The following is a 24,741-nucleotide window of genomic DNA, read 5'->3' on the forward strand; positions in this document are numbered from 1 at the left end:
GGTTTTAGAACAAATTGATAAACTAAACAGTAATAAATCTCCAGGATCTGATGGTATTCACCCAAGAGTTCTGAAGGAACTCAAATGTGAAATTGCAGGACTACTAACTGTCATCTGTAACCTATCATTTAAATCAGCTTCTGTACCAAATGACTGGAGGATAGCTAATGTGATGCCAATTTTTAAAAAGGGCTCCAGAGGTGACCCTGGCAACTACAGGCCAGTAAGCCTCACTTCAGTACCCAGCAGATTGGTTGAAACTATCATAAAGAACAAAATTGTCAGACACATAGATGAACATAATTTGTTGGGAAATAGTCAACATGGTTTTTGTAAAGGGAAATCATGCCTCACCAATCTACTAGAATTTTTTGAGGGGGTCAACAAGCATGCAGACAAAGGAGATCCGGTGGATATAGTGTATTTTGATTTTCAGAAAGGCTTTGACAAGATCCCTCACCAAAGGCTCTTAAGCAAAATAAGCAGTTACGGGATAAGAGGGAAGGTTCTCTCATGACTGGTACCTGGTTAAAAGATAGGAAACAAAGAGTAGAAATAAATGGTCAGTTTTCAGAATGGAGAGAGGTAAATAGCGGTGTCCCTCAAGGGTCTGTACTAGGCTCAGTCCTATTTAACATATTCATAAACAATCTGGAGAAAGGGGTAAACAGTGAGGTGGCAAAATTTGCAGATGATAAAAAAACTACTCAAGATAGTTAAGTCCCAGGCAGACTGCAAAGAGCTACAAAAGGATCTCACAAAACTGGGTGACTGGACAACAAAATGGCAGATGAAATTTAATGTTGATAAATGTAAAGTAATGCACATTGAAAAACATAATCCTAACTATACATATACAACGATGGAGTCTAAATTCGCTGTTACCACTCAAGAAAGAGATCTTGGAGTCATTGTGGATAGTTCTCTGAAATCATCCACTCGATGTGCAGCAGCAGTCAAAAAAGGGAGCAGAATGTTGGGAATCATCAAGAAAGGGATAGATAAGAAGACAGAAAATATCCTATTGCCTCTATATAAATCCATGATACACCCACAACTCGAATACTGCATGCAAATGTGGTCGCCCCATCTCAAAAAAGATATATTGGAATTGGAAAAGGTTCAGAAAAGGGCAAGAAAATTTCTTAGGGATATAGAATGGCTTTCGTATAAGGAGAGATTAATAAGACTGGGACTTTTCAGCTTCGAAAGACGCGCCCAAGGGGGTATATGATAGAGGTCTATAAAATCATGAGTGGTATAGAGAAAGTAAATAAGGAAGTGTTATTTACTCCTTCTCATAATACAAGAACAAGGGGCCATGAAATGAAATTAATAGGTAGCAGGTTTAAAACAAACACAAGAAAGTATTTTTTCATGCAATGGACTGTTAGCCTCTGGAACTCCTTGCCAGAGGGTGTTGGGATGGCCAATACTATAACAGGGTTCAAAAGGGAGCTAGATAGATTCATGGAAGATAGGTCCATCAATGGCTATTAGCCAGGATGGGCAGGAATGGTGTCCCTAGCCTCTGTTTACTAGAAACTGGGATTGAGTGACAGGGCATGGATCACTTGATGATAACCTGTCTGTTCATTCACTTTGGGGCACCTGCCATTGGCCATGTCAGGGGACAGGCTACTGGGCTTGATGGACCATTGGTTTGACCAAGTGTGGCCATTCTTATGTTCTTATGTTCTAACCTAGGAGCTGATTCTGCCACCCTTCTGTGGAGCAGAACCCCCAGACTGCTAAGTGAATTGGACCACCTGCCCCATAAGGTTCAGTTCACTATGGTGGAGGAATCAGGTCCTTAAAAACTGATAAAAGAATAAAGTTGAGATTTTCAAGATCACTTAAGAGATTTATACACCAAATTCCTATTTATTTTAGGCAGCTTTTAAAATCTCAAACTAACTGTGCTGTCAAAAGGCTTCAAAAGTAAATGTCACTTCTGCAGCAGTGAACACATAGGGCTAGATTCACAAAAGGACTTAGGTGCACAAGTGCCACTTTATGGACCTAAATCCCAGAATCAGGTCCCTCAGGGATTCACAAATCTCCAGCTGAGCTGCCCTCAAATCTTTTAGGCACCTAAACTTACTCTGTGCCTAAAATTGTGCAGTAAAAGTTCATTAGGAGCCATAGGTGCCAGCATAGGCCGGAGCACCCATGGAAAAAAATTGGTGGGTGCTGAGCACCAACCGGCAGCTTCCCGTGGCCCTGCCCCCCTGCTCCATCTCACCTCTGCCTCTGCCATGAGCATACCGCCGCGTCCTGCTTCTCCTTCCTAGCCCTTGTGTCATGACACAGCTGATTCGCAGGGCAGGGAGGGAAGAGGGGGAACGCTGCACGCTGAAGGCAGAGACGGGGCCGGGTGGGGATTTGGGGAAGGGATCCAAAAGGGGGAGGGATGGGGTGGAGTTAGGGCAGGGACTTTGGGGATGGGATTGGAATGGGGTAAGGGCCAGGGGCAGGGATGGGGTGGAGTCAGCATAGGGCCAGGGGCGGGGGGGCATGGGCACCCCCCAGCGCCGGAGAAAGTTGGCGCCGCTGCTAGGAGCCTACATTTCTGCCGTTGAGCATGTGCCCTGCAGCCTCTCACCAGGCATCCAGCTGGCTAAATCCCACAATGATGCATGATCCAGGAGAAGACAGACTTGCCTACCACATTGGGCTCCAATAGACAAGCTTACAAAAACAGCCAGGGGCGGGCGACAACTCCTAACTTTTAGCTGGTGGGTAGAGTACTTACCTTGGATGTGGGAAAGCCAGTTCAGATCCCCCCACACATACACACCTGAAGAATCTGGACTGAGATCTTCCACCTCTCAGATGCATGCCTTAGCCATAGTGTTATGGGATATTCTGATGTCTTATTCAATCTATGGATAAATTTTTAAAAAATCCATTAGAGCAGGGGTACTGGGTGTCTCACGTCCCAGGGGAGCGTTCTGCCCACCATGCTACACAGCATCATTCTTATGCTTGCCTCCCTCTCTGCCATGAATTTTGTTAAATTATATACTCACCCTCAGTCTATAAGTGAATATATTTTTTTAATATTTGTACAAAATATACCCAGCCATCTCTGAGTTAGGTGAAGGGCGGAGGTGGAGAATATACCATTTCCGCTTTAATAGAAGTGTCAAAGGTTTTTTGTTGTTGTTGTTGTTTTGTTTTGGGGTTTTTTTTAAAATATGCACAGCTCAAAGATATAAGTGTAAAACGTTTCCTTGGCTTAATCCTCGAAGAAGAAGAATTGCTTGTTTTATCTGAAAAAGATTGAGGGACAGATCAAGAGCATCTTGACTCATCTCTGCTTTGCACTACTGCACCACTAGTCTAATGCAGCCAAAAATCCAATTTCATAAGTCCAGGGAGGCTCACCTAAGTCAAGGGCAAGGATGACCTACCTGAGTAGTTGAGAGCTAATGTAAGGGCTTTTATAACACACCTCCCCTCCCTATATAGCTGCAGGAAGGGGTCGTAACCTGATATGACCTCACACCATCCCAACCTATCCTTACTGTGTGCTCAGCCTTCTGTGGCCAAAGCAGCCCACAGGCTCAGTTAAAGCCGTGCATTACAGTAGCACTAGGATCAGAGAAAGATACGGTGAAACTCCTTTGCACAGCACCCACTGACTCATTGTCTGGGTTGGCTGTAACTAAGGAAGTGTCCCATATTGTCTGAAGCAAATAAAATTTCACTTTTCTATATGTGCAGTACAACATTTCTAGTAGGTTTCTAGCTTCCAAATTGCCCGAGTCTGTATGCACTTGTGCATACAATAGATGAATAAGGTGAAACGGGATGGCATCTAATAGTGCAAGGTCATGTATTTAGGAACTAATGAGAAGAATTTTTGCTATAAGCTGGGGATGTATTAGTTGGAGATGACAAAGGAAGATGAGTGTATTGGTTGATCACAGGATGACTATGAGCCACCAATATGTTGCAGCCATGAAAAAAGCTAATGCAGTCCTAGGCTGCGTCAGGCAAGGTATTTCCAGTAGAGACAGAAGTGTTAGTACAGTTATACAAGCCACTGGCAAGACCTCATCTGGAAGACTGTGTGCAACTCTGGTCTCCCATGTTTAAGAAAGATGAATTCAAACAGGTGCAGAGAAGGGCTGCTAGGATGATCAGAAGAATGGAAAACCTATTTTATGAGTGGAGACTCAAACAGTTTTGCTTGTTTAACCAGAAGGTGGCTGAGGAGATATGATTGCTCTCTATAAATACATCAGTGGGATAAATACTAGGGAGAGGAAAGAGTTATTTAAGTTAAGTACCAATGTGGACACACAAACAAATTGATATAAATTGACCATCAGCAAGCTTAGACTTGAAATTGGATAACGGTTTCTAGCTATCAGAGGAGTGAAGTTCTGGAACAGCCTTCCAAAGGGAGCAGAAACCCTAACTGACTTCAAGACTGAGCCTGAAAAGTTTTTGGAGGGGATGATCTGATGAGACTGCCTACAGTGGCATGTAGCTGATCTACGACTGCTAGCAGCAAAATGTCTCCAATGGCCAGTGATGGGATGCTAGATGGGGAGGGCTCTGAGTTACTACAGTTACTTTCCCAGGTATCTGGCTGATGGGCCTTTCCGACATGCTCAGGGTCTAACTAATCACCATATTTGAAGTTGGAAAAGAATTTTCCCCTGGGTCAGATTGACAGAGACTCTGGGGGCTTTTCATCTTCCTTTGAAATATGGGGAATGGCTCCCTGGTTAGGTTAAAGTAGTGTACATGGTGGATTATCTGTAACTTGGAGTCTTTACATCTTGGTTTGTGGACTTCAGTGATTCAGCCAGAGGTTAGGGGTCTATTACAGGGGTAGGGGGGTGAGGTTCTGTGGCCTGCAATGTGCAGGATAGCAGACTGGATGATTACAGTCAGAAGGGACCATCACAAAGTCTAGGAGTTTCTATTTTTAAAAGCTAGTTTGATATTATTCAGTCTATAAATTAGATATTCATATGCCTCTGTGATAGGTACAGTATAAAACATATGGATAGATGACAAGCTACATAATCAAATTATTTGACAGTATTAACTCAGTGGTACAGGCATGCTACATGCAATATGAATACCATACATAAAAAACTTATGAAAATTCCAGAATGTATGCTCTACTGTATTTGAAACCATTACATAATGCTATAAAGAGATAGTATTTTAAATATATGCACAAGGTAGCAGGGTTAAAGTTGAGAATTAAATCTCAACTTTTATGAACGTTTGAACCTTTGATCGCTCAATCTTCATCTTGTTTTTGTATGGTGTTTCATTTTGGTTTTTTATGTGGAATAATTGGGTGTGGGGGACCAGAAAACACCACAAGAAGAAAGAAGCTAATGTATTCATCTTGAAGACACAGGGTTTATATATTATTTGATCTGAAGATATTTACCTTGATGAACTCATCTCTCCTTCTATTTGTGAGCTACTAAGCCAATAAATTATGTTCCACTTGGTTTCCACGAAAGATGTCATGAAAATTCCATCTTTTTCTCATTGAAATTTGACTGAAAACTTTTGTAGAAATTTTTACATTTTTCAACCAGTGCTATAGCTGATCAAAAAACTGGATGATTTTTATATAAAATATTTGTCCAAAATGTCAAGCTGTTTTATAGTTGAAATTCTAAATTTTGAGAAAAATCAGAATTGCAGAATTTCAAAAACAATTTTATCAGCTCCTTGAGCCCAATGCCTTCTCAAACAAGACTAATTGAACCACACCTTCCAACCTTAGCCTACCTTAATTCTTGGCATCATCTCAAACTTTCCCAGAAATTTACCTTGTGTTTGTGGCCAGGTTTGAGAAAGCTGTGAACATGTGAGGAGTCAAGGTGATTAGACTGGAATCTGGAACTCAATCTTGCTTATAGTATCCACTATCTTCCCACACCTGTTACAATTAGAATAATTTCCTTCAATGCAACAAGGCTTAAAAGGAGAGTTCGCTTGCCTTTTTGGTAGAGCAAGCAGCTACTTTTTCCTGTGATTATAAAGTCCCTGTAATTATTTTGTTCTTTCTTCTTTTAGACAATCCCTCACAGGTTGGCAGTGTATCAGTCACAGTAAAAGTCCTAGATGTGAATGATAATGCTCCTCAGTTTTCCAGGTTCTATGAAGCTTTTGTGTGTGAAAATGCAAACGCTGGACAGGTGAGAAATCCTATATGTCTGTGTGAGATGAATGTTGTCACTTACATGCAGATACTGCATTGTATGGGCATAGCCAGCAATTAAGAAAAGGGAGGGGATGGGGCAAAGTAGATTTGCACTACAGGACATCAGATGTTTCATCAGAACTCTGTTCAGCAGTTCTGATGCTCTTGGCCCAATGTGTGTCCTCTGATGACTTCATTGTTTTCCAAAGGAAGTTACAGTATGCTAGTAATAATCTCATCCATAGCACCTTTCTCCTCCTTATTGATCACAAAGTACTTTGCAAAGTCTGATTCACTTCACTTCTGACATGAAGCCATCTTTAGAGAGGCTGGCAGCAGATAACCAGACAGCATGTTGCACAGCAGCAATGACAAGAGGAAATGTGAGACCACGGGGCAAACTGTGCCTCTAATGAAGAACAGTTGGAGTTGTTAGGCAGTGGGTTGGGTTGGGTATTTTGTTTGCTCTTGTTTGTTTGTTTTTAAATCCAGGCAGGAAGAACTGTAAGCTGCATAGAATTGAACACATCCATCTAGGAAGAATGACAGACTGAGTCAGCTCTCTAGGGGTTTGATCATGTAATTACAGGAAGTCTAAGTATTTCTAACAAGGGATCCTAGGTTCCACTCACTGATACCCATGAAAATCAAGAATCACTCCACTGAAGCAAGCAGTGCTAACATCACAATGGCGTCCCTTCTCTGTCTCAAATCACATCTTTCATATATGGACTCATTTATTAGGGTTTCTATATTCCACAGGCAGATGCACAAACTCGGCATTTAAGGTCTGATCCTATGCTCATTGATGTCAGTGGGAATTTTGTCACTAACCCCAGCAGTTTTTCAACCTGGCCCTTAGGCATTCAGTATCCACGGTACTATGTTTGGGTGCTCAAATCAGAATTGGATGCCTAAATTTAAAAACTGGGGTGCCGATCTCTTACTAGGGGAGGAAAAAATAGACATTCCATATTTTAGACCTGCCCTTAGCTTTCACTAAATCTACTTCAAGCCTATTTACTCCTATAAAGTAGCCTGGAGTGACTGGGCCAACTTCATGATAGGACTCCCCTGAAGTCAGTGGGTTTATGCCAGAGATAACTTTGTACAACTATGCACACAGAGCCTCAGAATGAGGCAAAGAAGAAAAACCACTGTTTGGGTTTCCTAGGGTAGTCATCTTCAAATTTTTTGATCGCACACCCCTATCAGTAAAAGAATTTTGAGCACGCACCCCCTGCAGTGCTGGCTCTACCATTTTTGCCAAAGCAAAAAAAAACCGAACCCGTAAATAATAAAAAAAACAAAACACACACACACTCGGACTCCCACCCAAACTGCCAAAGCAAAACAAAACAAAAAAACACTCATGCTGCTGTGCATCCCACTTTGGAGACCACTGTCCTAGGGGACAAACTTTCCAAGTATCATAGAATATCAGGGTTGGAAGGGACCTCAGGAGGTCATCTAGTCCAAACCCCCTGCTCAAAGCAGGACCAATCCCCAGACAGATTTTTACTCCAGTTCCCTAGATGGCCCCCATGAGGATTGAAGTCACAACCCTGGGCCAATGCTCAAACCACTGAGCTATCCCTTTCTCCCCCCACCCCCCCAGTAGTGCATGAGAATTTAGACATGCAGCTGCCATTATGAATAACTGGAGTCATGTGACTAAATTGCTTTGCACCACTTTGAAAAGTTCCTGGAATCAATTTCAAAGTGCTGTTTAAGGCTGCTCAGGCCTATCATTTCTCACTTAATCACTTAGAAAACAAACTTCAGTGCTATGAATTCAAGTAGAAGTTTATTCCTTATATTAAAACTAAGCAAAAGGTTTGTCCCTGATTCTAGTACATGCTCAAGCTGAGCAGTACCATACTCTATTACTCCCCATTGAAATCAACAGGCTACTTATGAAGTAAAGGTGGTAGAATCTGGCTTCTATTTTCTTTCCAAACAGCCTATTATATTCATTGCTTAAGGCAATGCTTGTTTGTTTTCTTATTGTTGACTTCATAGGAAAAACCTAATTAATTTAAAAAAATTAAAGGAGCTTAGATTTCACCGTTTAAAGTCAATGGCAAAACTCCCACTGACTTAAGCTGAGTTAGACTTTCTCCCAAGGTATTTTGAACTGTGGGTCAATTACAATATCAAGAGCATTAGTTCTTCTGAAATCCAGATTATTTTTCTAGTGCACATCCTTGGTGACAGAATATATAGAATGTGGAGGGAAGTTTATATTCTGTAACTTACAGCACGTTTAGCTTATTGTATGAAAGACAGTAGAAACCAATGAATGGAGAAGGGGCAAGAATTTAAATTTTACCATTTTTGGAGGGGCATGTTCTGTGCCCCTGCCAGTTATTGGGGGGAGGGCATGCCCCCGCTTGCCATCCCCCTTGTGCACACCCCTGAAAGGGAGAATTCATCACGTGGAAATCAGGCATGGAAAATTTACATATATAATGCTGCAGAACTGCCTTTTTTTTCTTCTTTTAAGCAAAGCGACATGTTTCCCTGTGAAAGATACCTTACTATTTAAAATTATGTTCAAAATACTCATCTAGGGTTCAGTGTGGATAAGTGTCTGAAAGTTATCTACTTGGTAGTAGAAAATGAGGTTGGAAATCTATTGACAATGGGCTTTCTTGTAACATCGATGCATGTGCTCCTGAGCATTTCAGAGCCTTCAAAAAAGGTTTGATTTAAATTGGGAACGGGGGTGTGGCTTGTCTGTTATTTTAACCGAACCAATTGGCCCATCCCTAGTTTTACTGGGATTTGTATGATTGCAGTGAAATAAAATGAAGTCTAGAAGGCTTTCAATGTCTCAAGTCATGACTTGTCCCTCACAAGATGGTCTTGTTCAAACACTGCATTTGCTTTCACTTTTAGAGTGTAATTCTTTAAGCAGTCTCTCCCTAGCAGGGCTGCTACCACTGTTTTGTTCTTGCATCCCACAGCTGATTCAGACAGTGAGTGCAGTAGACCAGGATGACCCACAAGAGGGTCAACACTTCTACTACAGCTTGGCTCCTGAGGCAGCTAACAACCCAAACTTCACTCTAAGGGACAATCAAGGTAATCAGAGTGGACACAGTCAGTTAGTTACACTTATTTCTATAGCCTGAGTTGGACGTGAGAAGCTTTGACTCACAGTGCGCTATGAGACTGCCATTTCCAATAATGCCAAGTGACACCTGCTCCTTAAAGGCAGTGATAAAATGACATATTATTTTATACACTTGAAGGTTATACAACATTTGCTTCTATATAAACATTTCCCAGTGTTAGGCTCTTTTCTTTGCGGAAAAGTGTCAGCATTGTGCAAATTCAGATCTTGTGGTCATGCTGTAGGCATCTAAGATTTCAAGTGTGGGACTTGGTTCAAAAGGCAAGGCTTAAAGGTAGGATTAGAACTGGAACTAGGAGAAATGGAGAGCAAAATAATTTCCCTTTTTTGCACCCTACATGTTTTCTTCCAGGCACAGAAAGTGAATGCTCTTATTATTCCACTGTCTCCTCTCTTTTTTTCAAAGCTCTTTACACTTGTTCACTTACTGCTCATAAAAAGCTGTAAGAGTTACAGAGGAGATGCATGGCACAGAGGAAGAAGCCATCTAGGATGCACAGAGCAGAAAGGGAGAAGCCAGAGTAGAACACTCCAAAAAGGAAATAGGGAGTAACAAGGGAAGATAGTGAAAAACCATTGTCCAAGAACAAGGAAATAATCAAGCACATTAGCTGGATGGTTCAAATGGGATCATTCAAAGTGAAAAACTTTTGGAACTGAACCTGATCTTGCAATCCTTGCACACAGGATCAGGCCCAAAGTGTGGAATTTACTTCCTTGAGAGTCCACCAGAGCTTAACTAGGCTTAGGTGGCCTTCAAAATCATGGAGTACAGCCCCACCTGTAGTCAGGCATTTAAGGGACAATTAATTCACCAGTGAGAGGATCACTCTTGGCAGACAGAGGTAATAAAGTCAGACCCTCAACTGACTTCAAAGGGAGATGAGGCAGGCCTTTGATTAGCTAATGTGACCACATTCAGTGAGCTATGGATGTGAATATAGCTTATGATATACTGGACTTGTGGGGGGGGGGTATTTTTTTGTAATACTTAAGGTGCCCCAGTTCAGCAAGAGAGGCTGGGGATATTTTTAACTTAATAAAAATAAAGGCACCTGCAACAGCATTGGCCATGATCTGAATACAGCATTGTTTCCTACACCACCGTGCATCTGTCCATCTCTCTCCAGGAATACAGAGGAAAGTTTCTGAAGTCAATCATAAATGTAGACAGAGTTTCTGCCATGGCTAACAAATGGTACTTTTAAAAAGAATGCAAGTAGCAAGCAGGCCAATGACCTTTCACAACAGCGGGCCAATGCTATATCTGCTCATAACAGTTATTTGGAGAAAGGCCCAAAGGTTTCCCCGTGCAACATTTTGTGACCTTGTCTCTCTTTTGGGGTGGGAGGCAGGAGATATTTTGCCAATAAAGTTGAAAGCAACCTTCACTGTAACCTTTGGCAAACTAGGCTCATTGAAAATTCTTAGCATCAGATGTACTCTTTCAGACCAGCGCTGCGCTTGGTAAAATGTATAGTGGCAGCAGTGACCGAATAGCTGTGTCTCCTTATCACTTTAGAATGCCAGTTTTTCAGAGAGACATATATCCTAGCAAACACAGGGATAGTATTGCTTACAAATCTGAAATGTACATGGAGTAGTTTATGAACAGGATTGTACTATTTCAGTAACTGAAGAGGTCCCTTCCAGTCCTGCCTGCAATTCGTAAGAACCTACTGCCTTGGCAGTTCAGTAGTAACAAATAGTAATAAAACTTCAGAATGATACTTTCATCTGGGAATCTCACACTACTTTATAAATTAGGAGACTGATTCACAGAAAGGATAGATACTTATCTAAAGTCACTTTGCGGTAATGATGGGAACAGAACAAAGAACTCCCAAATCACAGGTCCTGTTCTTTAGCTACTAGAGAACAAATGCCAAGATTACCAATGCTGCTGAATACATTGCTAGCCACTGCAGTGATTAGGAGTAATTCTTTATCAAAGCTGTAGAACTCTAGCACCAATTAAAACTGTAAGAGTCAGTTTGCAGTCTAGAGAGCTCCTCTAACACCCCCTCTCAGTTCAGGAGAACATATAGAGGGTAAAGGCATTAAGTGTTTTGGATGGGAGGATCTACAAATTAGTGGATACTTTTCTCAGTTCACAAGGAAGATTTCAGTACAGTCGTCTCTTGACTCAATCCTCTGGCCTCCAGTTTCTGATGATGAAAAGGAACAGCAACCATGATGGGTACAGACACCAATTGTATACTGGTGTGTGGGTATTCATCTGCAATCTCAAACATCCACCTCCTCTCCACACAGTATTTTATGGCTTGTGGGTTCTTAAAGACACTTTTCCTTAAATGAGAGGTTACTACTGTCTCAGACATGAGAGAGAAAACCAAAAAGCTGAAAATCCTGAGAAAAATCAAAGTTCCTACTTCATGGTTGGTTATCAAAGATGGCTGCTGCTTCTCCTCCCTCTCCCTCAATCTCTGGTAAATTATTTTTGCATTAGTTATTAACTATGGTAATTACTTTAAGAAAACCAATACAAATTGTGAGGTAGATTATCCCTGGTCCTTGCACAGATGCATGGTGCCTTCCCTAGCCCCACAAGCCTAGATGCTGGAACTAGGGGCAGTGCTGCATCTCCTGGCTTGAAGTTGTTTTCATCATATACAGGGTTTACAGTTTGGTTAAATGGCTCTTAGCACTCCCACTATACAAATTGTTCCAGGCCCCATGCCAGGGTTTGTTTTGTTCCCTGAATTTAGTGGAGTTCAGTGATTACTTCCCTGAAAGTACTAGGCGTGAGCAATCATCTCAGCTGGACCAGGAGAAAACAACTATGGTGTGCTCTCGTGCACACACACACACACACACACACACACACTCCTGCACAGCCGATCCTGCATGACATGGCATATGCTCCATCCTATGGGATGGAGTATCATGTGTGCTCCTTCTGTTTGCCCAAAGGCTGACTGAGGAGACAGTTCCTCTGCCAGAAGTGGTACAGAGCTACATCTGTCTGTATTCAGGGTTGTGGCTAAATACTACAGTCTGTCCTTCTGTGATTAAAAGAAGCTGCATGAGGTTGTAGTGAGGTCAACACTACCTGTGCTTTTGTATCATCCATATTTCACAGAACTTCTTTTTTGGGTTAGTCTCTAGCAGGTATCCAATCTGGGCAAGTGGTATATTCAAATTTCTGACATGCCGGGTCACATTCCATCATATTATACACCCAGCAGTACTGTATCAAATCCCATTGACATTTGATGAGACACCTGATTACACGATATGGCACAAACATATTGCAGTTACAATGCAATAAGTCCAGCTATTCTTTAGGGATGAACTGGATCCCTGCCTGGTATTAAGCTAAACAAAAACAAAAGGGTGGCAGATACACAACACTGAGAAACACCAAAGGGAATTGCATCACCACAACAGTTAAGAGAGATCTGGGAGACATATTTGCAGTCAATTAAAACAAAAAATTTGCTTCAACATTTGACTATAAAAGTCTGTGTTTCATCTTGAAAAGGAACCTAGGGTTTGTCAGTAATTAATGCTGCACAGCTTCAGCCAGATGCACTCCCTGTATCAAAAAGTTATTTGTTTTATGAATAAAGTAGAATCCTCTTATTATCAGGGGCACCAACCAGGAGGAGCAAGGGATGAACAAGACTTCTATTCTTGTTCACTTTAAACAGGCCGTTCCTGTGTCCATGTATGCTATCTGTTGGCACAGCATAAATTTAAATTGCCATTTCCTGCCATTACTTCAGCTTCTCCACCCACTCTACTAAACGTGCTGCAGAAAGGACATTGTATTAGGTGCTGGAGAGGAGATGTCAGAGGGCACTTGGGCAGCCTAGAGACAAGAAAGAGTTTGGAGAGGTTTGCAGAAGAAGGCAGTTGCCATTTTGCAGTTCCTAAGCCAGAGGTAGTCACTAGGCAGACCATGGGCCAAATCTGGACTGCCAGATGCTTTTGAGTGGACTGTAGAATATATTTACTTATTATCATCGTTAATGCAGTATGAAAAATGTTTCTCTGGAGTCTGGACCTTGATTATACCTTGACCAAGAAATTTGGACCTTGAAAAAACAATTAACTGCCCCTGTCCTAAGCCTGCCCCAGCTCCAGAGCTCCTAATGGGCACAGAAACAGAATTCTGCTTTGGTGCCAAGGATGGCAGACGCCTCCTTCTGTGGGCTGCCTCTGTTTCCCTTTTTTAAAGCTACGCAGTGTATCAGATGAGTTGGTAATCAATTGCCACATAATCAGTGCTGTTAAATTGGGGTTGGGGACGAAATGTTCAGCTTAAAACTGACAATAAAACTGTTTCCACTGCAAACAAAGCAACTGTCTGTCCTAAGTACATTTATATAAATTCCACATTTTACAGGTAGGAAAATGTCAATTTCCCCTCTCTACCCCACCCCACCCCCCTTTATTTTTAAATGGAAGTTTTCCTAGCTAGCGGTGTCTTTTATGCCAGCCTACCCTGTAAACACTGACAGCACCAGGTACTTCTAAGGATATCAATACACCTGCTTCACCAATCAAAAGCACAGATGGCCAGCTCATTATTTCCTTTTAACTAATCAGAGGGGAGGTAGCAAAAATTAAATAGGAAACCACAAGCTGAAATTCAGACATCCCACCGCATCATTCCATCCAGGGGAGTTGGGGGTGGAGTTTGTTGGCCCATCGAAGAGCAAAGGTGCTGTAGCCCTACAAATAAGTGGATGCCCCAATATCTGCAAATAAATTGCAGTAATGATTAGGCCATTTGTACATAGGGCCAAGTCGTCTGCCCTACTCCTTCAGGTTCCTCCCCCCCCTTAGCAGCACAGACTGGTTAAGAGCCCTGCTACCATACTTTCCTACTTATTCATGGGCCTTCCAAGAGGCATTGGGGTTGTCTAAATGGGAGGTTTAAACTAGACTAAATCAAGTTAAACTGGTGGGGAAATACTTGAGTACAGATGCTCCAATTCATTATAGCATATTAACTCTGGAATCTTCTTTCAAAGTGAAAGAAATTTGACTCAGATACAGTTTGTTCTATTGTTTGTGTTCATACAAAGCTGTTGTGCACTTCTTTGCAATCCTCCAGCTGCTATCCCACACTGCTTTGCAGGCAACCATTAAATGACTTGTCTATTTACCTCTATGCCTTCCACTGCTCTGGTGTCAAGCTGACCAGATGCCCCTGTCCCTGTTTAAAAACTGTCACAGGGTCAGATTTTGTCCATTTTCTCCTCGATTTGAATATATTGGCATTGCAGCAGTATTAGTCCAGAAGCCCTAAAATATGCCTAGAGTAGCTGCTTGGAGCTGTGCTGAGACCCTGAATCTCATCACCATCTGGGGAGAAGTATCAGGAAGCTCTTATGGACACCCGCCAAAATCAAGCTCTTTTTGTAGGCACTGCTAAGCACATAGCCAGGCAGGGCCTCAACCAGCACACCAACCAGTGCAAGGTAAAGAGCAAACAGCCCAGGAGGACTTACATTCACACCAGGGATACCAGGAAAAGGTCCAGTAGTGGCAATGTGACCTGTCCATCTTTTGAAGAGCTGGACAGAATTTTGATCAGGTACCCTACCACCCAAACCAGGAAGGTTATGGAACCTGCTCTGTCCCCACCCCAAAGACAACCTGCAAGACTCACTGGAGGATAAGCATGAGGGAGCCAGTGAAGACATCTCCAGAATGCCAAGAATTCTTCAGGACATCGAATCATGATGTTGGCCAAGTAGAAAGTGAGCCCAATTCCTGACGTGCAGCAATCAAGCCCAATTCCTAGCCAGAAATCCAGGCTGGGACTGAGGAGGCAGATCCTCTCAAGGGAATCTTGTCATGTAAGTATCTATCTTTATAATTTATTATTATTAATGTGCTATGCTGCTGTGCTAGCTTCATTTTGGGTGCCACATGACATTTTAGTTTGATGTGAAGTAGAAGCCTTTCCAAGTCTCCAACCCCTCATTTCAGCCCACATTGTGCTTTTGGCCCCTCCATACAGTTTTCAAAATGGTGGCTGCTCTGGCCAAGCAACCTGCATCTGTCTCATGCTAAAGTCCTGACCATAGAGGGCGCATACCCATCCACCTATTTTTCTTTCCTCTCTCCATATCTGTCCTGTCTGGCAACCCCATTTGCCTGCTGAAACTGGCAGCCAGCAGCCTGGCACAGTCTCCACCTGCACTCCCCATCTCCCGCGCACACAGACACACCCCTCCCCAAGCTTATTCAAATAATGAAAACATTCATTTATGCAAAATTCAACAGTTTATCAATGCTTGGTTACAGGAAGTTTGGTTACTCTTCTGAGTTTACATGAGGTAGACATGGACATCACATGCCTTTACAGGTACAAAAGCTACAGCTCCTCAAGGAAGTATAGATGCTCTGTAACAGTGAATGCTTCAGACAACCACTGCAGAACCCTGTTTTTCTCTGCACTTTCACCATGTCTGCAAGGAAGATAAAGCACAATCGAAGCCAAAGAAATTGCCTGACTTTGGTCTGGGCATTATAGAGGATGGCTATGCAGTCATTCCCCTTCCATTTCTGAAGCATTTTGTGGGGAAGAGCCATCTTGGTGAATAACTTCACAGCATATCTCACTGATCTGCCCTTTGCTTTCTTCAAGAAGGCCATTCTCTGCCTTTTAGTCAACCATCTCTATGTAACATCACTGAGAATCAGGACAGCCTAAAAGTGATGTAGAGGGGATTGCTATCCAATTCTCCCCTACAGGGCCTCTACTCACCTCTGCCACACTGTATAAGCAAAAATGCAAAATTCCCAACCCTTCCCTAGCCTCTTCAGGGGCAACGGCAAACCCAAGCAGCATATACCACACAGACAAAAATCCCCGTATAGTTCTCATTCACACACCACTTACCAGCTCTGAAATTCCCCCAAGCCTGGGAAGAATGTCACCATTTCCATATTAAAAGAAAAAAACGCTATTTTAGCCTCTCTGGAATATGAAAAATAACTACTTATATGTTTTCCTTCCTCCCACAGTCGCAGCACTTGCAGTGGCCAGACCCTCCAAGACAAGGCCTTTATCAATGGCTGAGTTGCTGGCTAACCTAATGCAGAAAGAGACTTAAAAAGCAGCATTGCAGAGGCCCAATGACAAATAAAAATAGTGGAGAGATGGAGGCTGTACTTGGGCAAAGAGAAGGAAATAGAAATGGAGCTCCTAGAGAGACCATTAGGGTGAACAGAGTGGGTCACAGTGGCCAGGGACAGTATTGCCATGGCAAAAGATGCTGTGGAAATAGACATGGAGATATAAAGGCAACTCCTGGAGGCTATAGAGAGCCAGAAGGGTCTGCTGCAGCTTCTGTTAACCCAGACCCAGCCATGTTATGCAGCCCCTTCAATACAGGGTACTGGGAACACTAGCAACAGAGTGTACTACTGTACACCCAACAGAGTACCCCAAACCGTCATTCCTTCACAGACCCAGGCTCAGGGCAGCAAGAACAGTTTTACTTGGGAGCCTTCGTTTTTTGAGCCATCTACCATCCTTAATAACTTTGAGCCTTGCCATTCAACACCAGAAGGCCTAAGAACAAGAGGAGGAAGAGGCAAGGCATATGCTCACCTATGACTTGAGTCCCGCCTCCACTGCACGATGTCACTTTGAATTTTTATTTAGTTATTGTTCTAAATAAGGCCTGTTTCTGTTTGCTATATAATAAAACTCATTAAAAATCATTTGTAAAAAGAGTCGTCAATGCATTTTATATAGCAAATCCATAGACCATAGTTTAGTGTTTTACAGAAGAACCAAGCACAGACACAGAATAAAATGAGGATTGCCACGACATTGTCCTTCACTTCACTACCCATAAACAATATTGCACTGCTCACAGTCCATCCCACATACACACCCTCAACTGGGTAACAGCTGCACATTTTCAGGCCTGAGACTCAAATTAAGATCAAGAGGTATCTATGACAACATTGCCCTGGCCGTTTCTCTTTTGTATTGGATGCCTTGCTGGCTGCTCAAGGCACAGCCTTATCCCGGGTGGAAGGCTTTTTCTCTTACTCTGACAAATGGAGCAATAATTTTAAGGCACTTATTTTTTCCCCTCCAGCTTCCAACCTAGTCCACAAACAGCACCACCTTCCTTTCAAACGGCAAAATGCACACCCGCTGTCGTTCCGCAACTATTAACACAATAGTTAAACAATTCCTTCCTTCTGTCCAAACCGACTGTGAACTGCTGTTACTGAGGGAAATAAAGGACAAGCCAGGTCTCCTAGGATAACCAGAGCAATCTGCACACCATGATGTCCACAATCATCCTCTAGGCAAACTGTTCTTGAGCCATTAAGGCAGTGGTCCTCAACCTTTTTGGCTGGGCGACGCCTCTCGATGATGCCACTTGTTGACGGCAAGCGGTGTCAGCGAGAGGCATCCCCGCTAAAATGCCGCTGAAATTCGGCAGCATTTCGGCAGGTGCTCTCCCAGGGGCCAGGACACGGGCACATTAAGATGCCCCTGTGGGCGCCATGGCATCTGTGGGCACCGCATTGGAGACCACTGCGTTAAGGTAAACAGAGCTGAGTTTCCAAAATCCTATCATAGACTCTTCCAGACCACCCTGCATTTATGTCTGTAAACCTGCCACGGTGGTCGACAGCCTTTGTAGCACCATGGAGAAATACCCCTTTCTGTGTATAAACTCTGAGCTGCGGGAGTGGGGGGGAAGGGAGGGGAGGAGCCAAATAATAAGTACATTGCTGTCATCAGTTGCTCCAATACAGTTTGGGAACCCCATGAGTGCAAAGTCATCAGTAATATTATGAACATTACCAAGCTTTATAACCTGGTGTAACAGTGCCTCATCCATGGCACCACACATAAACAATGGCCCCCACAGCTGATCTCCCCAGGCCAAATTGGTTGGCTGTGTTCCAGTAGCATTCTGGGGTGACCAGCTTCCAGATGGCAATTACAACCTACATCTCCACAGGTATGGGGCTCCGGGTATTGGTATGCTGCCACTCCAGGGCCAGTTCTGAAGGATCTCAAAAAATGGTTTCCTTCACCACCCTGAAATTCTCTCACCATGGCTGATTTCCCCAGCTCTGCAGAATGATCCTTTCCCACCAATCCACGCTGGCTTCCCAAGCCCAGAAACAGCACTGCAGGCTGTTAAGCTACTTCAGCAACTGCTTCTCTCATATCAGTTTCTCGCCATCCTCCTCTTCTTCCTTAGCCTCTGAAGCTGATGTGGCCAGCAAAGTCCAAACCCAAAGTCATCCAGCTTTGAGTGTGACATAGAGTCCAAGCAACCTCTGTGTGCTTGCAGTTGCCAGCATTATAGAGTCCATCTGGCTGACAGCAACTCAAAAACAATGCTAGTCTGCCCAGAAAAGGAAACATGAGGCAGAGAGAATGAAAAAAATGGGGTTTTTTTTGATCGAACTTCCCTGGCTTCTGATATGCATCCCACAATTCACAGAGAGACAAATCCCAGCATGCACACTGCTCAGCAGCAAAGGACTATGGGATACCCTCAAAGAATGCTACATGATTATTGTTCACGAAGCTGCCACTGTGTGCACATGATGCAAATCGAAAGAGGCACCGCCAGCCTGTGCGCACCTTAGTTCAGCTCATGTCCTGTGAGTTAAATAATGCATGTCATATCAATCCCCTACCCCAACCTCTGTGTAGACAAGTCTAGTAATAGATAGAATTCCTCTTCACCAATTTAGCGCTGATAAGATCAGCAGTGACTTCCACAGGAAATCTCTGCAGGTTTTCCTGAGGATAGAACTATGAAGAACTGCTGCCTGAACCCCAACTCTTCTGGCCAGCTGCACCCAGGGTAATTTGGAAGTCCTGATTCTGTGAAGTTTGTAGTGTGGATAGTGGCCTTTGTGTTTTGAGAAGAGTTGGTTGAGAACTGGAAATTCTGTTCTGCAGGAAAGTCCAACATTTTGGCAGGGGATGGAGGTGGAATTGTTCTGAATTAGGAAAAAAAAAGTGAAATTTCAATTTCCTGTGAAATAATTCCAAAATGTTTGAATTGAGACCAAAATGTTTCATTTCAATAGTGTTGAAATATTTTGTTTCAACTTTGTTTTCATTCAGTTTTGACTTTTATATTACATTAAAAATTTGACAATATATAAATACTATATTATATAAATTAATATCATCTAAATGAAATTAATAGAAATGAAATGTTTGATATTGTCAAAAAAAACCACACATTTCTACCTTTTTCCATCTAAAGTTTTGTCAAAATGGACATATTCCTGCAATTTTGATTATTTGGTGGGGGGTAAGTGCTGAAAAAGCCTGCCATCCTTCCCGCCCCCCCACGAGACACTGAAAGAGACTATTTTTGGTGTCTTTTATCCATTCGGTGCCCCCAGTGGACAGTTTATATAGCCCAGAATGATTGATTCAGCTGATTTTAGAGGTCTTTCAGATGTAGGGGAAAACAGCTACACATCAAAAATAAGAGAACACTACATGTCCACAAGGGTTACACAAAGAGGTTTCCACAGCATTTTCACTGGAAACACAAAGAAACAACAAGGCCTAGAAAAGCTGCTGAGCAGGAACAAACAGGGACAAGAAGTTGCCCTCAACTGTTCATTTCTATCTTGCTTTCTGAAAGATATTTTAGCAAGATCTGAAGGCTGAGAGTTTGCTCTAGGCACTTAGTGTCACAAAGGGTAAGAGAGTCTCATAAGGTGTACGCCTTACAGGTCTATAGGTTTTAGCCTGAAAACATGTTGGAGTTAGGATGGGAGGCTGAGGCAAAATGCTGATTAGTGACAAACTGGTGAAAAGCATAGAAAACAGGGAGAGGATATCACAGATGTGTGTCTAATGCTGGGAGAGGGGTTTTAACCTCCCTTTCCAGCTGAAAATGTTTGCATCATAAATTCTTATAAATCTTTGTTAATTTCCTGCCCTAGACAACACCGCCTGGATTTTAACCAGGAGATCTGGCTTCCGACAGCACGAGCAGAACATCTTTTATCTTCCCATCCTGATCGCCGATAACGGGCGCCCCATGTTGAGCAGTACTGGCACTCTGACCGTGCATGTGTGCAGTTGTGATGACGATGGTGTGGTGATGTCTTGCAATGCAGAGGCCTATATACTCCCTGTCAGCCTGAGCAGAGGAGCACTCATTGCAATCCTAGCCTGCATCTTTGTCTTGTTAGGTAAAACTTGTGTTGCCTTTCCTAATGAGGAACTTAACTCATCTATTTTGGTCACGACACTTGGCAGACTGTTAGCCTCACTAAGGCTGATTTTATAGTGTGCATAAAATAGAAGTGTGTGTATAATATATATATAAAGCTTTTTCTTTATTGATGTCAGCATTTCCCCCAAGATTTTATGAGACAAAGAAGGGCAATGGGGCAAGGGAGGTCAAGTCATACGATCAAATGGTCTAAGTTTCTCTCACACACACAAAAATCAGGAAAAAAATGAAAACTTGTAAATTTCATTATTTTGGTTCTGAATCTTCCAGATATTTAGCACCTCTGCTCCCATTCTTTGTTTTAATCAGAAATATCTACTTACTTAGATATGGTATCTGAGGTTAGTATCTGATCGCCAGGGGGAGCTAAGGTGCTTAATATCTCTCTTGCTCTCATTTACCTACAGATCTGGTCTATTTCCCTACCTATTTCCCCTATACTCTGCCCCGGATATTGGGATCAACAGGAATCTGGGTCAGATTGCTCCTACCCTTGATCGCCACACATTCCCTAACATTTCAGAAGTTCATCTTCAGTCTGAGAAGCAATGGGATAGAGGCACAGGCTAACTTTTTCAAAAGCACTGAAGTCCTATTTTCAACAGTGACTTAGGCAATTAGGAGCCTAAGGCCATGTCTATACTAGAGAGCTTACACTGTAAAATCTCTTGTGTAGCCACTCTATGCCGATGGGCAAGAGCTCGCCCGTCGACATAATTAAGCCATCCCCAATGAGCAGCAGTAGCTATGTTGGTGAGAGAAGCTTTCTTGTTGACATAGAGCCGACCAAACTGGTGCTTGTCAGTGTAATTTATCTTGCTCAATCAGGTGTTTTTCTCACAGCCCTTAGCAACATAAGTTATACCAACTAAAGTCATAGCATAAACATAATCTAAGTGTCATTTAAAAAAAATCAGTGGGATTTATGAGAGAAAGGGAGTAGATTAGATGGGCCCAAACCAGAACATTCGGGTATGGGTCCAGCTTACAGCAGACCCTCTCCCCACTCCAAAGTTCTGGATTGTTTAAATCCTGGAATTTGGTTTGGTCTATTATAGGAAAAAGGATCCAGTAGCCATATTCAGACCAAAAATTTTAAATTAATTTTCTTAGCTCCATCCCAGCTGCCCAAAGCTCAGAAGTATTTGACTTCTATGGACCACTGATTTGGGCTCATATCTAGAATAAATCATTAAATGAGGTATTTCAGTTATTAGCATTACAAAATTGTCATACTGATTCCATAGAGATTGTAAACACCAAGGACAATGCCTGGACTGGGCGTTGGTATTTACATTTTCACTGCATCTTTCGGCCATGCCTTCTGTTAGAAATGCACATTTGTTCCTTTTCTCAGTGATTGAGGAGAGTAGATGCCAGAGAGCTGCTCTTTCTAATGCCCGTATGTTTTGGTTGCCCCTTGCAGTGCTCGTGCTGCTCATCTTATCCATGAGGCGGTACAGGAAGCAGCCTTACATCATTGATGAAGAAGAGAATATCCATGAGAATATCGTAAGGTATGATGATGAAGGGGGCGGGGAGGAAGACACTGAGGCCTTTGACATTGCTGCCATGTGGAATCCCCGGGAGGCCCAGCTAGTGGTGAAAAGCAGGCAGGACATGCTGCCTGAAATAGAAAGCCTCTCCCGATACGTGTCTCAGATGTGCATAACGGACAACAATGTTCACAACTATGTGCTGGCCAAGCTGTACGAAGCTGATATGGACCTCTGGGCTCCTCCTTTTGACTCCCTCCAAACATACATGTTTGAAGGGAACGGCTCAGTGGCAGAGTCACTCAGTTCATTACAGTCTGTCACTACAGACTCAGACCAGAGCTATGACTACCTGACAGACTGGGGACCTCGCTTTAAAAAGCTGGCTGAGATGTACGGCATCACAGAAGGCAACGGGGCTCTGTGGTAACGAATGAAGAGCAGAGTGTTTTCTACATGACACAAATGTCCTAATCTAGATCTGTTCTCATCAGAAGCTTGTATGGACATAGGGCGAGACCTCCTGAAATAGCAGTATGGTGCTTGAATGAGAATGAGGGAGAAGGATGCAAACAAAGCTCTCTCTCTCTCTGGCTCAGCTTTACTCAGTTAAATTAAGTTACATTTTTAAACAATGGAGAACAAAAAGAGGAAAGTATTTCCTGATTTTTATAGTTACATTTGAAAGCTTCGTTCCTGGAATATATTACTCTTTTTTTACATGGCAGCTTATGGAGTTCTTTGCATCTGTATATGAAAATGCCTAGGGTCCAATAGTAATCTTCAGCTCACAGGGAAATTGCCAGTAAAAGAGGATCCCCAATTGGTTATTTCCCCCCATTTCTTGCTAACAAAACAGAAAGCAGAAAACTGAAACTGGAATCATGAAGAGTGTTCATTATAAAAATCATCCTTCTTCTTTTGTTGCTAAGAGTCCTTTTAACCCTTGAAAAACAAGCCTGACTTTTTCCATGTTGCTCAGAGGAGACGGCTTGGAAAGACCTTTGGATTTATGCTCTAGTTTAATGGCTGATACGTGAGTCACTGAGGTTAAATACTAATTCACCCCCTGTCAAGTTAGTGTAAATTTATTTTCCTCTCAGCTCTTTAAAATGTTGGCACTGTGGAACTGCTCAGAACAAAACCAGAAAATCTGCCTCTTTTGCACTGTAGATGTCTCTTCCATGTGCCAAATGTGATGGTTAGATGCTAGCAATGAATGCCAAATAAAAAAAATTTGATAAATACATGGGTTAGAGGGGCTTCCTAATCTGTGTGAGGTCAATCCAAGGGATGTTTACATACTGTAGATAACCTACTTGAACAAATGCAGTATTATAGAAGAATAAATGGATGTAAGAAAATTACATGTATAAGTTTTGTATATTTGTTAATAATTTTGGTAATAAATATCATGTACTGCATACAGTACCTTAGCATCTCTTTTAATAAAAGTTATACTGAAGAGATAGTCTGATGACAATTTATTGGATGCTTTATGTACACAGTTAGTGCTTGTAGAAAACAGGCAAAACGTGGTTAGTCAGAGCCGTGTAATGGAACCGAACTTTCAATCTTCAGGGTCAAGCCCATTAAATGTTCACTTCTAAGTAGTGGAACCCTTGTCAATTAGTTCATTTAGGAGAGAGTCATTTCTCACTTTATGAAGCATTTCAAGCCATGTTTTAAACCCAGCTTCTCTTGTTGCATGCATAACTTATGCACTCATTGGTTCACACAAATGATGGAATCTACTCATTTTCCTGTGCAAATAGAATTTGGAGATTCTCTCATTTGTATACCCTAAAGGCAGTACACAAAAATTACATGTAGAAGTGAACAAACATCTCAGTGCATGCTTTACTGGAATCTTGTGATGTAATACAGATCTAAAATTGCATCTACAGGATCTTTATATATAAAGAGGCTATGCGAACAAGGAGGTGCTGAAACATGTGCCAGGCCTAAAAACAACATGATTGTGTTATTTCATCTTTCTTCCCCCCCCCCATCACTGTCCCATCTTCATTTTACTTACACACACACACACACACACACACACACACACACACACACACTTTGTCTTTATTTAGTCTAATTTTAGACTATAAGCTCTCCAGCAAAGAACTAAACATCTCAGATGCCTACACTCCTATGGCACTATGTAAACAGCAAATAAAAGTGCTTTAGAGTTTCTCATATGCTTGCTAATCAGGTGTGAAAAAATGAGTTTTACTAGATACAATATGCCAGTGGTTCAGTTCCACATCTGGATTGGACCCTTCACTGTTAAAGCGGGAAAAGACCCCCTAAAAACAAAGAAATGTGTTCTGTAAAAGTGGCTATAGTGTAAACCAAGTCCATACACCAGTTTTTCTAGTATAGCAGTTTTATAGCATTGTAAGTCTCTTCTAAATGAGTGAAGTAATAATACCATAAAATAATTTTAACAACATGGAGAATCAGGCTTATAATATTTTAATTATAGATGCAAGAACTCAGGGTTTGACCCCTTCTATAATTTATGTATTGGCTCTAGAATTCAAACCCTATTAGACCTTTAAGTGTATTTTATTTTGTTTGTGTCAGGGTTCCCTCCCCACTTTGGGGTACAGATGTGGGGACCTGCATGAAAGACCCTCTACACTTATTTCTACCAGCTTAGGTTAAAAACAT

General features: G+C 42.2%; 1 protein-coding gene across 1 annotated transcript in view; it reads left to right on the forward strand.

The window, feature by feature from the left end:
- The window catches only part of CDH20 (cadherin 20), a 172,933-nt gene extending 149,418 nt beyond the window's left edge, over positions 1 to 23,515 (forward strand). Inside the window, exons 9-12 of the mRNA XM_030552235.1 lie at positions 6,064 to 6,185; positions 9,160 to 9,277; positions 20,274 to 20,525; positions 21,996 to 23,515. Coding sequence (XP_030408095.1) covers positions 6,064 to 6,185; positions 9,160 to 9,277; positions 20,274 to 20,525; positions 21,996 to 22,495 — 992 coding nt within the window. The 3' untranslated portion in view covers positions 22,496 to 23,515. The remainder of the gene's footprint in view (positions 1 to 6,063; positions 6,186 to 9,159; positions 9,278 to 20,273; positions 20,526 to 21,995) is intronic.
- The last annotated feature ends 1,226 nt before the right edge of the window (positions 23,516 to 24,741 follow it).

This window comes from Gopherus evgoodei, chromosome 2, assembly GCF_007399415.2.
Source record: "Gopherus evgoodei ecotype Sinaloan lineage chromosome 2, rGopEvg1_v1.p, whole genome shotgun sequence".
Lineage (NCBI taxonomy): Eukaryota > Metazoa > Chordata > Testudines > Testudinidae > Gopherus > Gopherus evgoodei.